The following is a 26065-nucleotide window of genomic DNA, read 5'->3' as shown; positions in this document are numbered from 1 at the left end:
CCTGTATAGTCATGGCTGTCCTGGAACTCTGGCCACAAACTCACAGAGATCCTCTTGCCTCTGCCTCCTGAGTGCTGGGATTAAAGGCCTGCACCGCCGCCAACCCGGCCGCCCCATCACTACTCTTGATGCAAAGAATTTTGCTTCTGCCACTGTGTGTCATTTTAGACCGAGCTATGGGTTAATACGTACTGATACAGGGCACCACTATGTAGAAGGCCCTGATATCTCTTTGCTGTCTTCCACTCTTCCACAGCTCTGTGCTCAAGTGCCGCCCAGCTATGGAGTAACTCGTTCTTGGTATAGGATTAGGGGACACTACCATTCTTGACAGAAGCCAGCTATTTTTCTGGCAAAGGAAATGCACACATCTAGCGGGAGTGTTTGTTTACAAAATCTTCACAACAAAAACAAAGCTTAGAAGAAAACTTTCAAGCGTCATAAAATCCAACCCAGGAAGCAGCTTTTCCAGCTTCCTGGTCTGTCTTGTGCTGGTGTCAAACTTTGTAACCGTCTAGCAAATTACAGAGGGAATTTGCGTAGAGAGCCCTGGTTTCCATACAGTTTTTTTCAACAGCGCGTTCCGCAGAATGCACACAAATAAGCTTTTCAAAGCAGGTCTTGGAATTACTGCCAGTATAGAAACAGCAGCAATGGCGCCCGGGACGAGGTCCGCAGGGCAAGGAGCAGAAGCATCCTGTTTCTGAAATAAACGAAAGTGAAAGAACGGCCTGTGACTGAGCCTGCTCATTGCAGAGGCCAGGTTTGTGTTTCCGAGGTGGGGTTCGGTTCTACCGGCGCTGCCGGCTTCCGAGCGCTGCGCGGCAGAGAGGGTGAGTGCTTGTCCCACCGGATGGTCCTCTGCGTCCCTGCTGTCCCACCACCCTCGCTCAGGGATGCTCCACCCCGCGCGCTCAGAGGGCGGAGGACTGCGGCTTCCAGCCCAGCATTGTGGGCCTCAGGGTCCCCAGTGCTCTGTCTGGGGACTCACCTGCTCCGGGCTCTCAGCCTTGGGTTGCTTCCCTTCCTGGGAAAAGGAAAGTTATAGTCACTGGGACTGGCTCCAGCATGTTCTTAGTAAAATGGCTTTCCCGGGAAGACTATTATTCATTTTTCCTTGTTAGGTGCTGAATTCTGTAGTCACGCCTCACTTTTTCAGAATATGTAAGATTTTTTGTTTTGTTTTGGGAGGAGATGTTGAAGGGAAAATACTTAATAAATTTCTAGGAGGCCACTGGTTTGGACTAAGAGGACTCCTGTTCCAGAGGCATCCAAGCTAACTTGTGTGCCTCTGAAGGAAACTTTTCCTGTGTCCGGTCCAGCCAGGAGAGAGGGGAATCAGCAGGTTTCACTGGGCCAGAGAATGAAATCACCTCTCCTTTAATCGTCACATAAAGTTGCTGGACATTCACCAGTCCCTTATTGTGTTCCGGTCTCCCTGGCCCTGTCTCACAGAGAACTTAACTCTGAATCAATATGTTCACTTCCTGCTTTTTCAGCTTTCTTCCCTGCCTATAAACCAAACTTCTGCACAGCAACGAAAACAGTCGAGGCAACTGCTTTCTATTTACACTGTGCTGGCTTTGAACTCTTGATCCTCTTGTTACAGAGCTGTGCCACCACCCAGATAGACCAGTTACTTTATTGTACTCAATCAACTGTCCCCTGATTATAAAAGAAATACAATTAGGATCTTTTAATTGTTAAAATTGTATCCATCTTTTGACATGTTTCAGGTGTATACAGCATGGATACATTATATTTTCTTCCTTTCTTTATGCTGCCGGGAACTCGGTGTATTGCATCACCCCATCTTTGGACATGTTTCAGGTGTATACAGCATGGATACATTGTATTTTCTTCCTTTCTTTATGTTGCCAGGAACTCGGTGTATTGCATCACCATGATATAAGTATACTTAGGAAAATGAGATAATAGTTTATTTTTTTAAGTTTACTGCCATAATTAATTACATGGCCTTGGTGGCTTATACACACATGCGCCTGCATGGACACACTTTTTAATTTAAAACTATTTACTTTTAGTACCACTTTAAAACGAGATGTGTGCCTGTGTATGTCTGTGTGTCTGTCAGTTGTCAGGGTCTGTGCGTCTCCCTGGGAAAGTAAAGGGGCTAGCAGAGCTGTCTTCTGTCCTGGGAGCTCTTGGGACGAACTCCTTCCACTTTCTGGATCAGCCTTCTTTGCTTGGCTTGGCATTCCGTCTCCCATTTCCAAAGTCAGGATCAGCATTGCTTCTCTGATCGTGTTTTTGCCTCCTATCTCAGTCTAATGCTGATGTTATCCCCTCCTTTAATCTAGAGGAGTTTCTGGTTAGGTGAAGTTTTCACATACAATGCAGCATAATCTCTATATTGTGTGTGTGTGTGTGTGTGTGTGTGTGTGTGTGTGTGTGTGTGTGTGTACATACCTGAATGCACCTGTGGAGGCCAGAGATAGAACTCTGGATATTGTCTTCTCTTTTGCTCCACTTTAATTTCTGAGTCAGGGTCTCTCAGTGGACCTGTAGTCTTGGCTACACTGTCTGACAGCAAGTCTCAGAATGCACTGCACCTTGCCCAGGATGGGAAGTACCAGTGCTTACCCAGCAAGCTCTTTACCCTGGAGCCATCTCTTCAGCTCCTACCTCCGTATTTTACAATCAGCCTCCTGAATTCAGTTTGCAGCCTTAAATCTTCTCTGCAGTGTAACGTTTTTCCCAAGTTCTTGGGACTAGAACATGGATGTCTTTGAAGGGGTCATTTTTCTGCTTAGTATAAGATTGCTTGAAAGGGAAGAATTACCATACATTCCTCACAGTGTGAAAGGGAAAAATATTCAGATGAGAAATGCGATGAAGATATTCTGGGGGTGTTATGCAATAGACCACTTACATCAAGAGCTTTTAAAAATATTGGTGCTTTGGGCTGGAGAGATGGCCCAGCAGTTAAGAGCAGAGACTGCTCTCCTGAGTTCAGTTCCCAGTAACCACATGGTGACTCACAACCATCTGTAATAGGATCTGATGCCCTCTTCTGGTGTGTCTGAAGACAGCGACAGGGTACTCACATACATGAAATAAATAAATCTTAAAAAAAAAAATCTAAAAAAAATGTTTAAAAAAAGAGTGTTGGTGTTTTAATATTTAAAAACAATTGTAATTTCTCTCTTAAGAAATGTAATAAGAGGGGTTGGGGATTTAGCTCAGTGGTAGAGCACTTGCTTAGCAAGCGCAAGGCCCTGGGTTCTGTCCCCAGCTCCGAAAAAAAGGAAAAAAAAGAAATGTAATAAGAGGAGTTCATGTCTATATGGACATGAATATATATGAATATGAATATATATTTTACTGGGCAGAAAAATATCCAATATAAAATACACAGTATAGTATGCACAGTATAGTATAGTTCTTGGTTGCATAGGTTCCTGCCCTGAATGCAAGCAGGAGTGCCTGCCTGTAGTCCCAGTCTGTAGGTATTCGTTGCTTACTTAAAGTGACACATATAATTAAAGTGCCTTGTAAGCAATAAAGAAGAACTAATGTCTTCTGGGGAGGTCAGAAAAGGCTTCAGGAACCTTATGGAGGTTTGCTATGACCCTCGAAGAACCAAAGAATTTCATCTGGTGGAGGTTGAAACAGCGAAGGACCCTTGAAAAGATCTTTGTGAGTTTTAAGGATCTGATTAATTAAGGCTGAGGGATAAGTTGTGGTTAGACTGTTAGATCCTGGATGCATGTGTAATTTTAAAGAATGTGTTTATAATTATCTTCAATTTATAGCAACGTTGTGTGTAATGTAAAATGATCTTTCTGGACTCTTCGAGAGAACAATTTCAAGCTAATGAGCTGTCACCCTGAAAAACTTGAGTGGATATTTCTTACTAAAAGGTGTTGGGTGGGTGTTCCTGTCTGACCAGAGGACAGTGTGAGAAATCGAGAAATTAATTTGTGATATTCGCTAACTTCCAATCATTTTACCATTTGTCCCAGTATGAGCATCATAGATTGCGTACAATTGTGTTTCTGTAGTTTCCTTTAATCTGGAAATTTCCCCATTTTTCTTGAAAAAAAATTCACTTAAATAAAAAGTCAAAACAGACAAACTGTAGCATAAACAGTGTCTGGCTCTGACTCTGTCCGCTGCCTCTTCCTGCGTTCCTTCAGACTGTGCGTATTTGGTCGTGGGGTCTTATCAGCCTGTTCCAGCCTATCGGGCCACAGGATTTTGATTTAGCCTATTATTTATTTTGATTATCTCATTTTGGTCGCTTGCGCTAGGTTTCTCCACTGTGAAATTACTCTTGTTTAAAATTTACTTTGCATTAATTTTCAGTTCCCTTACAAAGAAACGGTTTGCTCTATGACATTTTCACGTGTTGTGTTACTGCACTCTTTTCATATTTGCTCTTTCGCTGCTTTGGCTGGCCTCCCATGCCCCTCTTGCTGATTCCTCCTCTCTCCCTTCTACTTTCACAATATATACACATATATACATATATGCACATTTATATCTGTGTATTATATGTATGTGTGTGTTCGTGTGAGCGTGTGTATGTGTGTGTGCATGTGTGTGTGTGCGAGTGTGTGTGTGTGTGTGTGTAAATGAAACAGATGCGGTTCTCAGGAATGAGGAATGGAAATGGTCATGAGGCTCTGGAGGATGAGGAACAGGCCTTCTGCTTGGCCATTAGGGCCATGGGGAAGGTTCTAGACAACATAGTTACAAAGCCTACACGGGCCTTTGTATAAATAGTTAATTGCCAGACTTGGCCTCGAATCTGGAATCATGAGGAGATACCCAGGCCCTGAAGTCCAATGACTGCTGCATTAATTGGCCAGGGTGAACTTGGGGACATCACAGATAGTGTTAAAGTGGTTTCAAGAAGACAAGGCATGGCTAGAAAAAGAAGGAATCTATAAAAGACAAGCAAATGGTAGATGGGTTCATCTTATAGGGGAAAGGCTCGTGTATGGCCTAGAAACAAATGGTATTAGAAGGAGAGTATCTGAGGCTATGAACTCGCTAGGACGAGGAAACAAAGACTAGAGAATTAAAAGATGACGTGTAAGAACAGTACTTCATTCTCTTGACTGCTCGAAGGATTGGAGATGGCAGTGCCTGGAGAGATATTAGAGAATATCTCTAACTGCTTTGCTTGCATACGTTTTGAAACTTTGCAAGAAATAATTTTAGCCCTAGTCTGTTACCTTTCTGTTCTTACATGAAGTAGTTTCTACAGACTGCTGTCTGTTCTACTAGGAAACTGCAAGAACTGGGCCCAGTTACCCGTGAAGAATAGGCTGTGTAAAACCTCGGAGGAAATATGCTTTTGCTTTGTGTTTAGTTTCTGTTTTAAGGAAGCAGGGATTGGAATTAATGACCCAGGACTCATAATGTAAATGTAAGGATTTCTAGAATAATTATTAACAACGCCCAAAGCCTTGATGATGTGGCTTTAGTAAATAAAAGACTGGGTTCAGGCTCCATGACCAGGAGAAGGAAAAAGCATGAGAAAAGAGAAGGCTGGAGAACGAGAAGAGAGAAGGAAAAGAGTGAGGAGAAGAAAGTAAAAAATGGAGAAGAGAGAGGCTAAAGCACAAGAGGAGAGAAGGCTAAAGCATGAGAAGGAAGAAAGGAGACGAAGGAAGGATGATGAGACCCCTCAGGCAAAGAGAGAGCACTTGAACTGACAGCAGCATCCACTGTGGACTCCAAGTCCCTAGTGAGTTAGCGTTGCTCCCATTCCACCCTCCTCACACTGAGGCTGGGCCTCGGCATGTATGTAAAATATATAACAGTGTATACACATAAACACACACATATGTATATATAACATAACATGTGTACACATACTCCATTGCCCTCTTCTTAAACCCTCAGCTGCCCTCCCTTTAGGCCACTTCCTCCTTTCTCACTGTGCCTTGTCTGGTTCTCTCTCTCTCTCTCTCTCTCTCTCTCTCTCTCTCTCTCTCTCTCTCTCTCTTTAAATCTCATGTGTGTAGGCGTTTTGCCTGCACGTGTGTGTCTGTGCACCATATTCCTGCCTGGTGGTGCCCTTGGAGGTCAGAAGAGGGTGTGGGATGCTGCCCTCGCTAAGTAGATGCTGGGAAATGAACTTAGGTCCTGTCCCTCTGTCTCTCTTACACACACACACACACACACACACACACACACACACACACACACACACAAATATTTTCTTTCGTTTGACTTGTATTAAAAATGTAAAGTTAACATATAAAGTAATGATTTTCCACGATGGCATTTTCATACATACATGTCATTATAGTTTCCTCTTATCCCCCTCCCATTCTGCTCTCACCCACACCCCTCCCACCTGTGATGTTCCCTTCCCCCCAGCCTTTGCCTTTCACATCATATGTGTTCCATTACTCCCTTCCCTGCCCTTTTCCCATTAGGTCATTTATAGTCTTCTTCACACACACACACACACACACACACACACACACACACACACACACACATTCTCACACACACTCACACACACACATACACACACACACTCACACACACACACCGATCTCCCCCCACTCACACACACACACACACTCTCTCTCTCACACACACACCCACCACACACACACACACACACACACTTACACCTCCACCCCCATGCACACATTGACCTCGCACATACACACTCACACACACACACTCACACACACACCGATCTCCTCCCACACTTACACACACACACTCTCTCTCACACACAAACCACACACACACACACCACACACACACACTCACACCCCCAACCCCATGCACACACACATTGACCCCACACACACACACTCACACACTCACACACAGACACCGATCCTGCACATGAGAGAACACGTGTAGTATTTGTCTTTTTGGTTTATTTTATTTAATATACTGTTCTATCCATTTTCCTATAAATTCCATAATTTTATTTGGATTTACAGCTTGATTCAGTTGTATCGATACTACATTTTCTTTATCCATTCATTTTTGATGGTTGTTTGGACCCATACCTTGACTACTGTAATTGTGTGGCAGAATATGGGTATTCAGGTTTCTCTGTGGTATGCTGTCTCAGATCTTTTGGGTGTGTATATAAGTACCCGGGAGAGGCATTTCTGGATCATATGAAAGTATTTATTTATTCATTTTTTGAGGGACATCCAGACTAATTTGTTGCTAAAATTCCTTCCCAAGAGAGACAAAAACAATTGCCATTTTTCCTAAGGTCTCAGCCACAAATCTAGCATCATTCTGCTTGAGTTCACACTGGAGAACCAATATTCCTTACAGAGCATAGGAGAGAGGCTGTGTCTTCCCCAGCAGGCCACACCCGGAAAGCCTTAACCCAGCAGAGTTGAGGGCTTCCCTACCGTCTCAAAGGAGCGAACTCCTCCCATTTATTCTACCATCTCCCAGAGGCTACAGCAATTAAGGCAGAGGTACCTACAACAGGTGGTAGGGAGTGGCTGGACACTCAGGTGAGGTTTTGTGACAGCCCCCATGGCCCCAGGGCTGAAGGAAGCTGGAAAGTTGGGCTGGGACAGGCTTTTGTTAGTGGCACAGCTGAAAGCCCAAGGCTGGAGTTGCTTGGCTGGGAAGACTGTCACTCACAGCAGGATTTCCAAAGTGACTGCACAAGTTTCCAATCCCACCCACAGGTTCTCTTTCTCCAAGTCTTTGTCAGTGTCCTTGATGTTAGCCATGGTGACTGGGGTGAGAAGCAATTCAGAACACTTAAAATTAGCCTCTAGCCTTTTTTTCTGCCCTTAAGGATGTTAGACACCTTTTCAATAAGTTTTTTTGGCTACTTGTATTTCTTCTTTTGGAAGCAGCATGTCCTATTCACTAGCCCATTGATTGGCTGGAGGATTTGGGGTTTTAGAATTTAATTTCTGCAGGTTTTTTTGTGTATTCTAGGCATTATTCTCCTGAGACTAAGACTAGGTTTTCAAAGCTCCTTTCTGTTTGTTAGGCTGCCTCTTCATGCTGTGATTGTTTACTTTGTTGTGCAGAAGCTTTTTAATTTCACACAAATGCAATTCTATCTGTTAATTCTTGGGAATATTTCTTGTGCTATTAGAATCCTTTATAGGGACCCCTCACCTTGTTTTCCATTAAAGTTTTTCTCTTGAGATACAATTTTGTACAGCCTTAAATTTGGTATGTATACAGCTTAGGCTAGCCTTGAACTCCCTATCTTCCTGACACCAGCATTGCATCATAAAGCATTGGCATGGTTTCCTTTAGCTGTCTCAAACCTTACACTAAGGCCTTTGATCTGTTTTGGATCGATCACTGTGTGGGGCAAGACGAAAGAACTTGATTTCACTCACGAGGTCATTCAGGTTTCCAAGCATCATTTGTGGAAGAAGTTCCCTCCCCCCTCCCTTTATCTTTCTTCTTAGCCAGTTTGTTATTGGTGTACAGAAAAGCTGACATTTAAAAGTATTTAAGGTAGGGTCTTAAACTGTGTAGCCCTGGCTTACTTAGAACCCACCATACAGAGTGGGCTGGCCTCCAACACAGAGATCCTCCTTACCTAATTCTTGTGTGCTGGGATTAAAGGTGTGTATCACCATGCTCGGCAAGCTGCTAATGGTTTCTATCCTGCTGCATTGCTGAAATGACTCATTAGATCAGTCGTTCTCTACCTTCCTAATGCTGCAACTCTTTGACACAGTTCCTCATGTTGTGGTGACCCCAACCATGAAATTATTTTGTTGCTACTCCATAACTGTACTTTTGCTACAGTTATGAATTGCAGTATAAATGTCTGGTATGGGACCCCCCCACCCCCAGAGAGATCCCACAGGTTTAGTTTTAAAAAATAGATTTTTCTGTTTCTCTGACAAGCATACTGAGACTGGGCTAACACCGGCGTCACAGCTGACATCCTGTGTTAGCAGTGCCTTCACCGAGCTCCCTCCTATACAATTAGAGATGTGAGTTTCTTCAAGCTACAGATGACATTTGGCTGGAAATCACAGGGCAATCCAGACTCTGACAATAGGGAAAAATTACAAAGCAAAGAGGACAAAGTTTCTTCCATAAAGGGGTAAAGACTGTTATTTCTCTTTTCGCGAGTTTGTGTAGTATTCTACACAAATACTTTTAATAGCTCTCCCTTTTTTATTAGGGCGTCATGGATAACAACGTAAGGCAAGCTTATGAAGAGTGCTCACCAGAGAAGGACATCATGAGAGGCGAACAAAGCAAGGTAAAAGGAAAAGTAGTAGACACTGCAGACAGCTCCTGTCCATTTTTTTAAAAAAGGGAGACAGTTTATTTTGGCTTACAGGTCCAGAAGAAGAGTCCATGGTTGAGAGGCAGCCTTGACAGAGAGTAGTCGATCAGGAGACCACATCTTCAGTCTCACACAGAAAGCAGAGAGAGCAGAGGGGACGTGGAGTGAGGCCGTGGGTTCTCAAAGCCCACCCTCAGTGATGTGCTTCTTTCTCCAATAGCGTAGCCAACTGGAGACCAGTGTTCAAATACCTGAGCCCATGACAGACATTTCCGATTCAAATCACTGCGTTCCGTTCCCTGGCTCCCACAGGCTTACGGGCATATCGTGTTGCAAAGTATACTTAGTCCAACTTTAAAAGTCCCATATTCTTTAACAGCCTATTCGTTTTTAAGTGAGGCACACTTTATGTCTTTGGCATTGTAAGGCTGTTTGACTTTTCAAAAGATCCTTACATGTGTTGTATTGTAAAAGCTTCACACTGACAGTTGTGTTTCTGTTTTATTTCTTAACAAAAAATTAAGTGTTTTCTCACCTCCTTCTTTGATGGGGTTTATACCAGGAAGTGAAGTGAGTATCTATTGAGGCCCCAAGTGGAAACGGAGGCCCAGGTGCTCAGAGCTGTTAGCAAAGCACATTTGGCCTGTTGCAGGATATTTGAACACATTGTGATCCCCAAAGATTGTGAACTGGAAAAAATCTTGTTGTGGGGCAGGTCAGCCTTAGCACACACCTTTAACCCAAGAGCTAATTAAAGTCAACTCTTGGTCAAGAGGTGGAGCAAGCAATCAGCTGACAGGGAGTGAACATAAGTAAAGAAAAAGGCTGGTCTTTGAGTTTAAGGCCATTTAAGACAGCGTGGAGAAGGGCTGGGGATTTAGCTCAGTGGTAGAGCGTTTACCTAGGAAGCGCAAGGCCCTGGGTTCGGTCCCCAGCTCCGAAAAAAAGAACCAAAAAAAAAAAAAAAAAAAAAAAAGACAGCGTGGAGAAGGAGAAGGGACTTTTATCTTCTGGGACTCTGGTAGAGTAGGAACATCAGCTGGGTGCTTTCCCTGCCTCCCTGAGCTAGCTCACCCCAGCATCTGGCTCCTGTGTCTTCATTGGCAAAAATCGAAAGGCTGTGAGTTTTGTTTTCTAAAACAACCGGCTACTATTGGAATCATTGCTGATAAGAGAAACCAACAAGCAAACGAATAAAAAACAAAAATAACCACCCCCAAAACAAAAATATAACACAGATGACAAACCAAACCAAACCAAACAAGAAGCCTGCCTCAGTATAATCTGTCCCTGATTAGCGTACAATTTAGTCATATAGCTTCAGATAACTTAGGAGTAGTTAGCTAAGTCCAGAATGTCTGGGCTTCATTCCGTGGCTTACTTACAAAGATTCCTGCATGTCTGTGGAAGAGATCAGTTTCTTTGTTCATATAACAGAGCTAAGGTATCTCAGTAGGAGTAGAGGATTCATCGGGCTGTAGAACAAGGTGGTAAGTGAATGCACTCTTAATGTGGGCAAATTTGTTCTGACACTGTCCCAAGGCTGCCTAGGCTTAGGGTAAGGGGACTGGCTTTGAATTAATTTAGAAAAAGGAGCTCAAATGTGTTTAATTTTTTCCCAATTCTTTGGTGTATTTTTAGGGATTACTTCATGAAATTATGAGGGAAAACAGCAAGCTAGACGAGGAGATCAAAAAACTTGAAGCTGAATTGCAGTCGAATGCCAGAGAATTCCAAGTACGGTGATTATTTCATATTTATATACGTTTAACGGGGACGTGTGCGTGAGAAGGTGATTTAGTTATGCGGGATTAACTTTAAAGCATTATAAACTCTCACCACCAGTATTTTTTTTTTTTTTTGTTTTTGTTGTTGAGATCAGACCTGGCTGGTCTTGAACTCATTGTGTAGATCATGCTGGCCTCCAGCTCACAGAGATCTACTGGCCTCTGCTTCCTGTGTACTGGCCTTAATGCAGTGCACCGACATGTCTGGCTTGGGCCACTCACTGTATTGTAATAGCCTCAAATGGAGAACAACCCAAGTGCTCTTCCACAGTAGAACGAACTAATACCTTACTGCGTAGCTATACAAGTAAATTCTATGCCAGAATAGAGCAAACGTTTGTATAGAATTCTCCGCCATAATGAAAACAAATGATTGCATACAAGACGAAGGAAGGTGACAGGAGTGACATGGGTACATAAAAGGCAAAGCAGGGCATTCTCTATGCTCCCATTGACATAAAGCCCATTCTAAGCAACCTAATGGCTCACTCTGGAGGCAGGTGAGACCCTTGGGAAACCAGGAAGACTTCAGTGCCGCTGTCTATTGTCTGGGTATTAGCTTCATACGATTTCTTCACGCACTATACTTGTGATGCCTATTTTTTCTTACTACCTATGGACAGCATGATACAACTTACAAAAAACCCCAACAAAATTAACAGAATTAAAAAAAATCCAGAGTCTTGCTTATTGTAGATTACTTTTGGATTAAACATTTAGTCTTCTCACTGGTTGCACATACTGTCTTCTTCTGAGTTGACGAAGCGATTTAAATGAATTTCACAGCTTGAAGAGTTTGCCATAATATGGACGTAGGGACACAGCTTTAATCCTAGCACTCAGGAACTTGAGTCAGGGAGATCCCTGTGGGAGACTAGCCTAGTCTTCATAGCACGCTCTGGGCTAGCCAGGGCTATACAGTGAGACCTTGTTTCAGAGCAAACAAGTCTGGAATATATTAATTAAGCTTTGTCATTTAAAGTCTCTCCTAAATTTTCCTATGCTTGAATCATCTGTTAAGTGTTTATCCCTATTTCTTCTTGACAAACCATGTTGTTACAACATTGAACCTGTCACTGTCTTTGTTTCTGGGAGATAGGATGTTCTGAGGTTATAAGATGGGTGATCAGGCACAAGACTGTTAGGATTTGGTTACTTGTCTGGCTCTGACCAAATCAAAAGGCCCTGGGAATCCTACCAGCCTAGTGGACCCATTTTACAGAGGACCCAAAGTGGGATATATTTTTGTCTTTTTCTAATTCTGGAAAATGCTTGGAGTCAGAAGGTTTGAACACTGTGTGTTTCCACATGATTGGTAAACACTGCCTTTCTTCAGGCTTGGAAGAGGGTCTGGAAGTTAGCCTACTCTAACTAGAATCCTATTGATTTTTTTTTAAGGTATGGTAAGTTTTAAAAATCATCCAAAGACTCATTGACTTGCAGTTTCTTTCTTATAACACCTTTTATTTCACTGTGTAAAGTAACCATGGTGGATGGATGTGTGTACATATAACTCAGTGGTACATTTATGTATGCTTACATATTTGCTGATACCAATAATTTTAAACAGGTAAGTATAACCACCTGCTTTTATTCTGTGGGTTACAATTCTTGCTGACAGTATTTATGTCATTGTTACATAAGTTTAAATTATGAAAATGGTTAAAGAGTTGATGGGTAGGTTAAATGTGGTAACTTGACCATATCAGCAATCTTAGCACTGGAAAGGCTGAGGTAGGGAGAATCCTGAATTCAGGGATAGCCTGGGCTACATAAATCCCACCCTTCCCCCCAAAAAACCCCCAAACGGTCTTCAGAGATTTGGGGAAAGTTAGAATTTAACTTTGGCAATTTTCGTATCATATATATCATATCAGGATATTATATACTATATCAGGAGTCTTTTTATAAAAGTGAAATTAACTGGATTTTTCCATAAAAATTAAATTGCCCATAGTAATAGGGTTCTTCACCCTAAAGGGAACATCTCCATTACCCAATACAGGCACACGGTACATTGCTGAAGAGAGTGGAAAAATGGAAGGACCAGAAGCTGGGGTATATAAGCAGTGAAAAGATGTCCTCCGATATGACATGGCCATCATGAACTTGATGGAGATGTAGTTATCTGCCCAAGATTGGGCAGTTGGCAATTCACCACGAATGGGGGAAGGGCCCTCGAGGCCCCACTCCTCCCTAAGAGTATATTGACTGCTAATCTTTGGTGGGGGTGGGGTGCCATTTCCCTCAGGTGTAGCCCCTGATAAATTGCCTTGCTCGGATAAATGACCCCGCACCCGCGGGTTGGGGATTTAGCTCAGTGGTAGAGCGCTTGCCTAGCAAACTCAAGGCCCTGGGTTCGGTCCCCAGCTCCGGAAAAAAAAAAGAAAAAAAAATGACCCCGCATCCATGCTCAGACTCAGGGATCACCATAAGGTGTGAAGGGACGGAGACTTACTGGGTTGAAGAAACGATGTCATTAGTAGAGAAGAGTGAAATGAGAGAGGGGAAAAGGGTGACAGTTAGTACACGCCACTGCGTGCGTGTATGGAGCTGAACGAATATGAGAAGCCCCGCAGTGTGCACGGCCTGAAGCTTATCTCACTTCCCGTGCTTCTTCTCCGTGAAACTAAACATAGCCTTTAGCAATTTGCTTCTGAGATCGTGCCTTACTGGCACAGTGATGTAAAAGGTACTTATTTCCATAAACAGTGGGCACTTTGGAATTGAACACTGTGTGTTATTGATTGGCCTAAACATTGGTTAGGGAAAGTGAGAGGATTGTATGTTTATGAGTTCATCTATAAGAGACATTAGAGGATCAGTATGTGACTGCTGTACTGAGAAGTTACATGGGACGAAGCAATTACCATAGATGCTAAGTAAGACCACAGCCGGTAGATATCTCATGAAGCTCTAACGGCAGGGGAGAAGGAATCACTGGGTGACTAGATCGTGCTGTCACTGGAAGACCTTAAGTTATTTCTTGTTTTGGTTTTAATCAGACACATCTGTTTTAATTAGATTAAAGAGAATGTACCAGAAAGAAAGCTTAAATTCACCTCTGTGGAGAGACCCGAGGATGGAGACCATTTCTCAAATAGCTCCTGTTCATTTCAAGTGAACTCGCAAATTCTTTATGAGGTACAGAGAGGACAAGCGCTTATCACCTTTGAGAAGGAAGAAGGTATGGCTGATCTTAGAAACATGGTGGTGTCACTTTTATAAGCATCTTCCAAACCTTCCTTAGATGTTTGCCTCTCACTTTACAATTTGGGTGTTTGCGCTTTCTTCTTGTCCTTGTATTGTGGGGCAGATGTGATAGTCTCAATTTACAGAGAAGGAAACCAAGCATTAGGTATGACTAGATGTGGGTATATCACCTATAATATATAATGATATTATATATATGTAATATATAGTATTATGTATATAGTAATGTGGAGTACTGACAATGTTACATGTACAATGATATTAAAGGATACATGTTTTTCACACATTCGAACAGCAATGACTCTGAAAATAAAATATAGGAATTGGGGTATCTAGTGTCAGCCTCTTTCTAGTCCATAGGTCCAATAATAATAATAAGCATATTAGAAGATTGTAGTAATACTGTAAAGAAGTTGAACTTGGCAGGCATAGTGGTGCACAGCTTTAATCATAACACTCAGGAGGCAGGAGCAGACCTATTTCTGTGAGTTTGAGGCTAGCCTGGCCTCCATAGTTTTAGGACAGCCAGGGCTACATAGTGAGACCCTGTGTCAAATAAAAAAAAAATGAGTAAATAAGATGTTAAAAGTATAAAAGTAGCAGATTGTACTTTTCCTGGTGTTCTTTGAGACATTTCATTTCAAGCTTGTGCAATTCTATAAACACAGGACAGCAAAAATACTTGTATGTTTTTGATTGGCAAGGAAACAGATCCTGAGGCTGTTTAAGTGATTTAGTAAGTGGATTAACTGGTAATTAGCCTAGGAACGAGAGCTTTGATGGGACCTGATGTTGGTCAAGTTAAAAAAAAAAATGGATCCCTGGAGAGCTTGGCTCCCTTCTGGAGCACAATTTTGGCTTTGAGTGCTAGCTTTGTCCTCTCAGGCAGGCATGCTTTTGCTCTCCGTAAGCCTCATATTTGGATGACAGGCTTTGTGGTCTCCCAACTTCATGAGCAATTTGTTTATGAAGTGAGAAATGTGCACAGAATGCACACAACCAAGCAATACACCCACGTCAGCTGCCATTGCTGCTGCAGTGTGAGGGGTTTTCCAGATAAGGGAACAGAAGTCTAGAGAAGAGCACTGTTGCTGAACTCCAGGGCTGAGAGGGTAGCTCAGGACCTGAGCGCTTCCTACCAGACTTACACTCCCAAGGGCAGGCCACTGGTATTCTGGTACTGCAAAGCTCCGACATGGGCTCTTGTGCTCCTCTGGGCCCTTTCAGGTCTAGATCCTTAGAAACTGTGATTTTAACCTGTGTCTTCTGGCATCTGGCCCCTCACGCTGGCCTGGAAATAAATGGTAAAAAGAAAGCATATACAAAGTCAAGACAGAAACGAGGGCTCCACCCATTGGTTGATTTTGTTCCCTCTGGAATCCATACCTGAGGGGAAGTTTTGCTGGAAATGGGCAGTCACTGGAATGTTACTGACAGATGTAAGGGATGATAAGGGAGCAGGTTTCTGCATGGCAGTCACTGCATGGCAGTCACCTGGGCTTGCTGGGGTTTGGAGTCGCCTCAGAAGCAGCCTCGAGGCTGCTTGCTCCCTGGATGTGGTTCGAAGTCCCCATGCCAGAAGCAGCTCCAGGGGAACAGAAGTAAACAGGAGTTGCTTTGACAACCATAGTCACTAAAGTTGGGATACCAAGGTCCCCAACTGACTCCGTTGAGTCAGATCACCAGATGTTAGGGGTTTGGGATAACGAGAGGATATCCCAGTGTTACTTCAGTGAGGGTTTCTGTTGTCATTCTGTTGCCATTAGCAAGACAAAAACAAAACATCTAAACTCTAGGCTCATATTGTGGTCCAGTGAGCTTGGATTCCCACCCGACGAGGTTCTCTCTCCTCCACCCTGTTTCTTCCTCAGCCCGCGGTGTGCTCTCTGGTGTCATAAATGCACACTGCATTTATAATGGAGGAGGAAGCAAGCATCTCTTATATTCATGACCAATTAGAAGAAGAGGCTCCTCCTACCAACAGCTGGAGTGTTACATAAAGTTAGAGCACGTAATTAAGAAGACACACCTACCCATACATTGTAAATGAGTACGGTGTTGTTCATAGACAGCATAGTTATATGACAGAGCCTTTCCAGTCTCTGTGGAGAAATGTGAGACCCCTCTGTGATGGGGACCACGGGGCTCTCAATGTTTGTGGAAAAAAGAAAAAGATCAAAGTAATGTTTTTTTCCCCCCTTGGAAAGACAGAGGCTAAAAAGATCATTTTCTTTGTTGCTAGCAATGTATGAGCACGGCAGAATAAAGTAAGATAAAACTGATAATCAAGGTGACGCTGGCCCACAAAAGTATTGATAGCTCACAGAGCAGGGAGGGCATTCTGACTGAGAATTTACTGTATTAGAGGAATTCCCTGGTAGTGCTGTGGAAGGGAAGCATGTGTGGCTGGACCAGAAGGGTAAAGAATCTGCAGAATTATTAGGCTTATGTTATAAAAGGGAAAAAAAAAGGTATATTCATCCTTTAAGATAAATTTAGAAATTGAAAATTTCTATGTTGCCATTTTTGCTTATACACTGTAATGCTGAATTTTCCTATTTTGGTGATAATACTATAACTTGGAAATCCCAAGGTGGGGGGGTATGTTAAAATTTGATCCTTTAAAACTAAAGAAAATGGGGCTAGCAAGCTGCCTCAGCAGGGAAAGGCATTTGCTGCTTGAAGACCTGATTTGCATCCCTAGGACCCACATCCTGGAGGAAGACAACCAACTCCCAAAAGTTGTCCTCTGACCTTCACACAAGTGCCCCCTCCCCCACACAAATGAATGTAATAAAACAAAGTTGAAGAAAATGTAAAAGACAATAACTTGCCCTTCAATAAAAAGCATGGCATTTTCGCAGGCTATCATGAACAAATGCTTCTAAAATTATCTTTCAGTTGCACAGAACGTGATATCGATGGGGACGCATGTCGTGCAGATGGAAGGCACCTCGGTGAAGGTCTCTGCACACCCAGTCCCACTGAGCACAGGTGTCAGATTTCAGGTGAGACCGTCATTACAGCTCTGGCCCTTCCATTGGACACAGGCATTTTTTTTCCTGACCTATACTCGTGACTATGAAATGCTTTCCCAGGTTCATGTGGACATTTCTAAAATGAAGATCAATGTTACGGGGATTCCCGATGAACTGTCTGAGGAGCAGACAAGGGACAAGCTGGAGCTGAGCTTCTATAAGTCCAAGAATGGCGGCGGAGAAGTGGAAAGTGTAGACTATGACAGGAAGTCCAGAAGCGCTGTCATCACATTTGTGGTAGCTGGAGGTACGCAAACACCTCGCTGCCCATTGCAGTATTTCTTCCTGGCTGTACATTTGAAATGCATTAGCCCGGTAAATGGGGGAGCTTTCTGTTTTTGAATGCTCTCTAAAAACATTTATTTTCTTAGATTTATTTATTTACTTAATGTCCATGTGTATGTGGGTGGAGGCTTGGGGCCAGCCATGGCACTAGTATGGAGGTCAGGGGAGAGCTGGCACCAATTGGCTCTTTTCTTCTACCATGGGAATCCTGAGGTTTGAACTAAGATCATCAATTTTGGCAGCAAGGACCTTTTTCTGTTGAGCCATCTTGTTGGCCCATCTTGGTGTTTTCTTACTCTTATATATATATATAAAAGCACAGTCCAGGAAACAATTTCCTAAGTGCTCCTGAGCATGTTGCAATTACAAATACAACTGCATGAATTGTAGTACGTGAGATCACATGCCAGGCAGGACAGTGGATGTGTGTATATAGCCCCGCCCCCGTCATCACAATTCCTTCTCATCATAACTCTGACACAGGGGATACATTCATGCCACTGACAGGAGGCAGAGGTCTACAGAAGATAAGTAACATCCCTAAAATCGCACAGTGGGTGTGCAATTTTGGCTGATATGTGGTGCACATCTCTGCTAGTCTCATTAATATAGTTCTATGGCCTTTCCTGAATTTACAAATGATAGAAATCCTGCTACACCACTAAAACATGGACTAATTAGGTCATTTTTTCCCAGTGAACTAGTGTGGCTTTTTAAAATTTTATTTCATTAAATGACTTTTATTCGTCTTTCACACATTACATCCTGACCACAGTTTCCCTTCTGCCCTTCCCTTCTCCCAGTCTCTCCCCCTACCTCTACTTTTCCCCAGGTCAATTCCTCCTCTGGTTCCCTTCAAAACAGAAAAGGACAAGAAAAGGCCTCCCAGGGATATTCCCTGAACCACATGGCCTGACAAGAAACAATACGACTGGGCACAAACCCTCCTATCATAGCTGGACTTAGCAACCCAGTAGACAGCAAAAAAGGGTCCCAAGAGCAGGCAAAGGAATCAGAGACACCCACACCCCTATTTTTGAGAGTCTCACAAGAACATCAAGTCACACAGTCTTAAGGTATATACAGAGGATCTAGCTCAGACCGGTACAGGGCTTGTGTGTCCTTTCCATTTCCTTGTCCCTTTTGAGCCCTTCATAGTTGATCCTGTGGATTGTGTTCTCCAAATGTCCTCCTTGGATTCTATTCTACCATTTTTTTCCTTCCCCAACTTCTGTGGAGTTCCCCTGGCTCAATTTCTTTACTTCTACACTTAATTTTTTTAAAATTCTATGACCCAATATTGAATCATTCAATAGAGAATTGTTCAGTTTTCATGAGTTTGTGGATTTTCTGTTGTTTCTGTGGTTGTTGAAATCCAGCTTTAATCTATAGTGGTCTGGTAGGATGCAGGGGTTATTTAAATTTTAGTATATCTGTTGAGATTTGTTTTTTTACTAAGTATGTGGTCAGTTTAGGAGAAGCTTCTGTGAGGTGTTGAGTGGAAGGTATGTTCTTTTGTGTTTGGGTGAAATGTTCTATAGATATTTGTTAGGTGCATTTAAATCATGTCTGTTAGCTCCAGAATTTTTCTGTTCAGTTTTTGTGTGGATGACCTGTCCATCAGTGAGAATAGGATATTGAAGTCTCTCACTATCAATGTGTGAAGGTTGATGTGTGATTTAAGCTTTAGTAGCATTTTCTTTACAAATGTGGGTGCCCTTGCATTTGGGATATAGATGTTAAGAACTGAAAAGTCATCTTGGTAAATCTTTCCTTTTATGAGTATGACATGTCCTTTTAATTTTGTTTGAAATCTATTTTGTTAGACAGTAGATTGGCCACACTATTTGCATGGAAAACCATTTCCCAACCCTTTACTCTGCGGTAATGTCTATCTTTGATATAGAGGTGTGTTTCTTGTATGCAGTTGGAGAATGAATCCTGTTTTGTATCCATTCTGTTAGTATGTGTCTTTTTATTGGGGACTTGAGTCCATTAATATTAATATTGAGAAATCTCAATAATCAATGATTGTTATTTTGGTGGTGATGGTTTTGTGTGTGTGTGTGTGTGTGTGTGTGTGTGTGTGTGTGTACATGCTTCCCTTCTTTTGGTTTTCTTGGTGTGAGATTATTTCCTGTGTGTTTTCTTAGGTATAGTTAACCTCCATGGGTTGGAATTTTCCTTCTGGTGTCTTCTGTAGGCCTGGATTTGTGGATAGGTATTGTTAGAATTTGACTTTATCATGGGATATCTTGTTTTCTTCACGTGGTTGTAAGTTTTGCTGGGTATAATTTGACAGATGTGTCAATTTTTTCAGTGCCTTAGATTCTCTCTTCCATCTCTTGTATTCTTCTGTTGGTGATGCTTCCAACTGTAGTTTCTGTTTGCTCATCCAGATTTTTCCATTTCCTTGATTCCCTCAGTTTGTGTTTTCTTAATGCTTCAATTTCCATTTTTAAGGTCTTGAAAAATTTTATTCAGTTTGTTCATCTGTTTGTTTGTTTTTCTTGGCTTTCTTTAAGGACTCTATTTGTTTCCTTCGATAGTCTGTGTTTTCCTGGCTTTCTCAGAGGCATTTATCCATTTCCTTCAGTTTGTGATTTCCTGGATTTCTTTAAGGGATTTATGGGTTTCTTCTTTAAGGGCCTCTGTCATCTTCATAAAGTTGGTTTTAAGGCCTTTTCTTGTGCCTTGGTTATGTTGAAATATTCAGGCTTGCTGTATGGGAATGATTGGGCTCTGGTGGTGCCATTTTACTCTGGCTGTTGTTGATCGTGTTATGCTAGCCTCTAGGCATCTGGGTTTGAAGCAATTATAGATTTAGGTGTTGATTTCTGAGTTTGTCTTTGTTGGATGGAAGTTTTTTGTGTGGCAGTAGACTATGCTAAGAAGCTTGGTAAGGTTGAGTGGGTTCAGAGATTCCAGCACCCAAGTACTGGCCTGAGACAGTAGGTGACTCCCTGCCTAGATTCTTGGCCCAGAACACATGACTCCCCACATCAGTCATGTGGCCCAGAACAGTGTTCTCCGTGCTAATGGGGTGGTAGACTCTGAGGGTTTAACCAATAAGCTTCCCTTCCTGGACATTCCTTCCTGCAAAAGGTATTTTCATGTTGAACAATCATTAAATTGTTTGAAACCAAGGGCCGCTGTGGGGAGCAGGAGCAAGCCTTTGTCTACAGAGTTGCAGTGTCTAAATGTCCTGTAGAAGACCCCTCCCAGACAATTGTTACTAAGCTAAGGATAATTACTGATGAACTAAGCCTGAGTTCCTCATCCCTGTAGCCTGGGGTTCCTCAGCCAGCGGACTCAACCCGGTTTCCAACTCCCTGAGACCCAGCAATATCTGAATGTCCAGGAGTATGGGAGCCCCTGGCCTTGGGCTTCAGGCCCGTGGACCTCCCAACGACCCAACATTCCAACGCCTCTGTGCAGTTTCCAGTGGCGACTGAACCCCTGGGACACAGGGAATCCCGACTTTGGCCTCCCACATCTTACGCTGTGTTTTTCCACCTCATGTGCGGTATATTGGCGCAGGGTAAACGCAGTAAATGAAATCTCTGCGTTTCATCTGCGCACCAGCATCCTGCACTCCAGTGTCGGGGCAAAGGGGAAACCACACTCTTGGTTTCTCTTTCCTCTCTGGTCTTCTGGCTTGAGTGGCCTGGGGTTCTGGTGGCCAGTGAGTTCCTGGTTCAGTAAGGTGCCTCTGCTGCGGTTCTGAGTGCCAGCATGGCCTCAAGTAGAGTAGGAGGCTTCAGCTGGAGTTGGGAGGTTGGGCAGGCCATGTATAAGTGTTGAGAGTTTTTGGGAGGGGCCTTATCTGGGGTTCTAGAATGGCCTCCGGTAGAGCAGGGCAAAAGAAATATGTGTTTTAAAAAAGAAATTGTAACGATGACAGTGAAGTATTAAGTAGTATCTTCTCAAGATTCCCTTACCTCTGGTATATAAGTAGTTCTGGTTAGTAGCAGATGTTTCCAGATCTTTCTATGGGCAAATGCAAGCCCACCCCTATGCATTTTTTGGACCTGAGTAATGCTTATGAATTCTCCATGGGTGTGTCATAGTGAGAAAGTGTCAATCTGTACGTTTAATTTGTCTGATTGATGTTAGTTGCTCCATCCCTTATATTTAGAAACAACCAGGAGAAACTCAGCTATAAATCACAATGTAATTTGACACCCTGTGAGCTTGGAAACACATGTTATTCTCTGCTCTGAGGAGTCCTTCCCAGAGGTGGTGTCCAGCCAATGTAAACAGTTTTAGGTAATTCTGGAAGAGTGTAAAGTTTTCTGAAGGTAGATATTCTGGTCACTTCATAAGTAGTGTCTTATGGCTTTACTGTAAGCAGGTTGGTGCTGTAACCAGTTGTAACCAATTCCTCAGGATGCCAAAGCTGCACCTGTCACAACCAGTGTAGTTGGGACTGAGGCAGGCCTGTTCACGTGAGGCTCTTCCCTCCTTCCTCCCCCCTTCCTCATTCCCCTTCTTTCCTCCCCCCTTCCTTCTTCCCCCTCCCTCCTCTGTTCCTGTCTCCCCTTACCACTTGAAGCACTTTAATTGTAATATTTAGGGGTCTCGGGATGGCTCAGCTGGTGAGTCTGCTGTCAGGCCTGTCAACCTGTGATCAACATCTGGAAAACGCAGGGTAGATGGAGAGAACCAATTCCCACCTGCTGTTCTCTGACTTCTGGTCCACCATGGCATGCCTACACACATGCACATACAAGCGCACACAAAGTTAATTGAAAAACATGTGTACAGTTTAGTGGCATTGAGCAAAAGCATTCTCAATAGTGTGCAGGTAGCACCTTATCCATTCCCAGAGTGCTTTATCATCTAAAGTAGAAACTCTTCCCATCAAGCAACTATTCCTTTCCACTTCCTCTTTCAGTCTCTGGTATTCCCCGCCCCCCACCCCCGTCCTGTAGTTTGTCTCTACAAATTCTCCTGTTCTAAGTTCTTCCCAAAATGGATTCATGCAATATTTGTCCCTTTTATATTTTCCTGTTCAAGACAGAGTGTCCAGCTTCCTTATTGTGTAGTATTGTATTTTTCAAAATTATTACTGTGAAGTCCTCAATATGGACTATAGAGTTTCTCAGAAATGAACTGCTCACCTCACTGGTTATTTTGATAGTATTCCTTTGGAGGGAAGTTTTAACTGTGATTAAAAATGTTTATGATATAAAAGAAAAACACCCTCTTTTTTTTGCTAACTTTCAGTTGCTGACAAGATTTTGAAAAAGAAAACCTATCCTCTCTACATGAATCAGAAGTGGTATAACGTGACTGTTTCCCCATTTATAGAAAGACGCTTGGAAAAGTACCAGGTAGGGTGTCTCCCCTCCTGCACCTTGGTAGGGCAGAACTGCATCTCACTCCACACAGACCGTAGAGTGGACAGTGTGTGATGTGCATCTTGTCACTGAGGGCTACCAAAGCAGTTTCCTCACTTCAGTGTTGCTTGGTTGGTTCAGAGCGAGTTTGCATTTATGAACAATATATTAGTGCAAGGCTGTGCCTTATTTTAAAAATTATGCCGGGCTTGGCGGTGTGTTCCTGGAATCCCAGCCATTCAGGAGGCTGAGGTAGGAGGATCTCAAGTTCAATGCCAACTTGGGCTAAATTAAAGAATTCAAAGATGACCTGGGCAACCTTAAGATCCTGTCTCAAAATAGGAAGTAGAAAAGGTCGGTTGGGCTATAGCTCAGCAGTAGCGTACCTTCCTGGCGTGTGCAAGCCCCTAGCCTTTATCCCAGTATGAAAACAACAGAGACTCCCACACCATCAGAACCCCTGAGGTCAGTCGGATGATATGATTGGTCCTTATCTTATAAACAGAGGCCTACCTAGCAATATTTTCTCATATATCTATTACTCACTGGGCTTCAGACAATATTTTGCTTAATGTCACTCAGCTTCCTTTTATTCTAAACCTGTACTACCTACCTACTTTGTCTACCCACTTTCTGAAAACTATAACACATAACTCTCCCCCCCCACACACACATTTTGGGGGGAGTCTTGAACACTGAATCCAGGCCTTCATGTAAGCACTTTTTTTTTTGTAACCACTCTACCATTTCCCCATCATTCACAGTTTTTTGAGTCAGGTGAGTCTCAAACTCACCATCCTATTGCCTCAGCTTCCAGAGTTCAGGCATGTGTCACCCCACCTGCTGAAAACCCATATCCTAGTCTGTGTTTTTAAATCCTCCAGCATTCATCGGGTCCTTGGTATTACCAATCAGTCACACCTCCGACTGCCCGTGGACTGCTCTTTCTGTCCTGTGAGATGCTCCCCTCCCTTTATTTTCATAGTGCCTCAGAGTCATCTTTCTCAAACTCAAGTCTCCTTCGGGCATTCTCTTGCTTGAACATGTCCCTTCAGTTCCCATAATAATTCACCTCTTTCAGAAGCTGATTTTTCTTCCTTAGGTGTTTTCAGCTGTGTCCAAGAAGACAGTACTTCTGACTGGATTAGACGGCATTCGTGTAGATGAGGAGACTGGGGAAGACTTACTCAACATCCACTTCCAACGGAAGAATAACGGAGGGGGAGAAGTGGAGGTGGTCAAGTGTTCTCTAGATCAGTCCTTCATAGCATGTTTCGAAGAAGAGGCCAGAGGAACCACATGAAACTTACAGCTCTGAGCCCAAATCATTGTCAACATTTATGAAATATTGTTTTCCTTAACAATATTTTTCATTTGCCAGTGTCTTCTTATTCTCGGATGCAAAATCTACTCCTAAGCCTTAAAATTCTTCTTTGTTTGCTCTACTGTGGATTTAGAAACACCAGAGTGGCCTGCGTGGGAGGAGTTTGTTTCCTAATCTCTATGGCTGAACTCTTTGACTCTCAGGAAACACTCAGCGGTGGGTGCCCTTTGCCCCTGCTCTCTGTCTCTGTCGTAATCATATGAGCCAATTCCATTTTGGGCCCTTGCTCAGAAATATGTAGATCTGATGCATAATGTCTTCCAAAATAAATCCAGTTCAATTTAGCAGTCTTTGGATTTAGTAGGACTTAACCAGATTCAAAAGGCTGTCCCACTTTGCCTCTCAAAACTCCACAACTCCCAGGTTCTTTGGTTTTGTTAGAAAAAGGACATCTGCCTCCCCACCATTACAAACTTAGACTAGAGCCAGGTGGCTGTTTTCTACTTTACTCAGAGCAGCTGCTGACTCCCCAAACACCCCGTAAGGCCGGCATTTCCCTTTTTTTACATCTTTCCTGTTTTCCTCCTCCTCTCCCTCCTCTTCCTCCTCCTCCTCCCCTTCCTCCTCCTTTCTCCTTCTCCTCCTCCTCTTCCTTCTCCTCTTCCTCCTCTTCCTCTTCCTCCTCCTCTTTCTATTCCTCCTCCTCTTCCTCCTCCTCCCCTTCCCCTCTCCCTCCTCCTTCTTCTTCTCCCCACCCCTTCCCCTTCCCCTTCCCCTTCCTTCCTTCCTTCCTTCCTTCCTTCCTTTCTTCCTTCCTTCCTTCCTTTTTGGAAACAGGGTCTCATTGGGTATCCCAAGCTGCCCTTGACCTCCTGATCTCCTACCTCAACCCATGGAATACAGATATTGCCACCATGCCTGGCTTCTTTTACATTTTCATTAGGAAGACTCAGCATCAGAGATTGAAAGTTTTGGAATGTATCCCCTGGGGATGCCAGGGGCTGTGGAATGCCTGGAGTCAAAACTCAGCACTTGCCTTCTTGCAGCTTCTTTAGTGGGAGAATGTGCAGAAACCTTAATGATAAAATTAAAGCTCCCCCAGAGAGAAAGTGAAATTCTTTTTGCCAAGGAATCTTTGGCAGGTTTTATTCTGACGCATTTCATGACCTGGGAGTAAGATGACATTCAAGTCAGGCATGGTGGTGCATACCTTTACTCCTCACTCATTGTATGGTTGGTTTTGCAAGTCCATTGATAGCATGTTTTCTTTATAAAATTGTTAAAGCTTAGGTGAAGCTCGATCCATGTATTTTCCCCCAGTACTTGTGGCGTCATTGTTTCCTAAGCCCTGGCCAAATCCAATGTCATGAAGTCTTCCTTGTATGTTTCCAACTTAGTGCTTACATGTAGGTCTTTCCATTAGCTTGGGTTAACTCTGTTGATTTTCATGTATGCTTTTAGGCAAAGGTCTACCTTACCTTCACTTGGGGGCAGATTGCTGGCTGAATTAGTGCCTACACTAAGTCAAACCCTCAGACCCTTCATTACTTTGTAAGTAGATATACTATGTCTTAAAGCCATTTATTTCCCCATTGAATAGTCTTGGTACTCTTCTTTTTTTTTTTTTATTAACTTGAGTATTTCTTATATACATTTCGAGTGTTATTCCCTTTCCCGGTTTCCGGGCAAACATCCCCCTCCCCCCTCCCCTTCCTTATGGGTGTTCCCCTCCCAACCCTCCCCCCATTGCCGCCCTCCCCCCATAGACTAGTTCACTGGGGGTTCAGTCCTAGCAGGACCCAGGGCTTCCCCTTCCACTGGTGCTCTTA

The 26065-nt window shown here is 43.1% G+C and overlaps 1 protein-coding gene across 5 annotated transcripts; it reads left to right on the top strand.

The window, feature by feature from the left end:
- Positions 1-466: 466 nt before the first annotated feature.
- Nmi (N-myc (and STAT) interactor) lies at positions 467-24580 on the top strand. Of its 5 annotated transcripts, XM_039104812.2 has the most exons (9): positions 518-833; positions 8857-9058; positions 9140-9220; positions 10889-10984; positions 14059-14221; positions 17149-17255; positions 17346-17532; positions 22800-22906; positions 24015-24580. In XM_039104812.2, exons 3-9 carry the CDS (start codon positions 9146-9148, stop codon positions 24213-24215), a joined length of 936 nt encoding a protein of 311 aa, XP_038960740.1. In that variant the 5' UTR covers positions 518-833; positions 8857-9058; positions 9140-9145; the 3' UTR covers positions 24216-24580. The 5 variants fall into 5 exon arrangements, with proteins under 5 accessions (XP_038960739.1, XP_038960741.1, XP_038960742.1 ...); XM_039104811.2 differs by lacking the exon at positions 8857-9058 and having other exon boundaries at positions 467-833; XM_039104813.2 differs by lacking the exon at positions 8857-9058 and having other exon boundaries at positions 478-763.
- Positions 24581-26065: the final 1485 nt, after the last annotated feature.

Source organism: Rattus norvegicus, chromosome 3 (assembly GCF_036323735.1).
Source record: "Rattus norvegicus strain BN/NHsdMcwi chromosome 3, GRCr8, whole genome shotgun sequence".
Taxonomy (NCBI): Eukaryota; Metazoa; Chordata; class Mammalia; order Rodentia; family Muridae; genus Rattus; species Rattus norvegicus.
The sequence above is the reverse complement of the archived record's forward strand: the minus strand, read 5'-3'. Positions and strand labels throughout refer to the sequence as shown.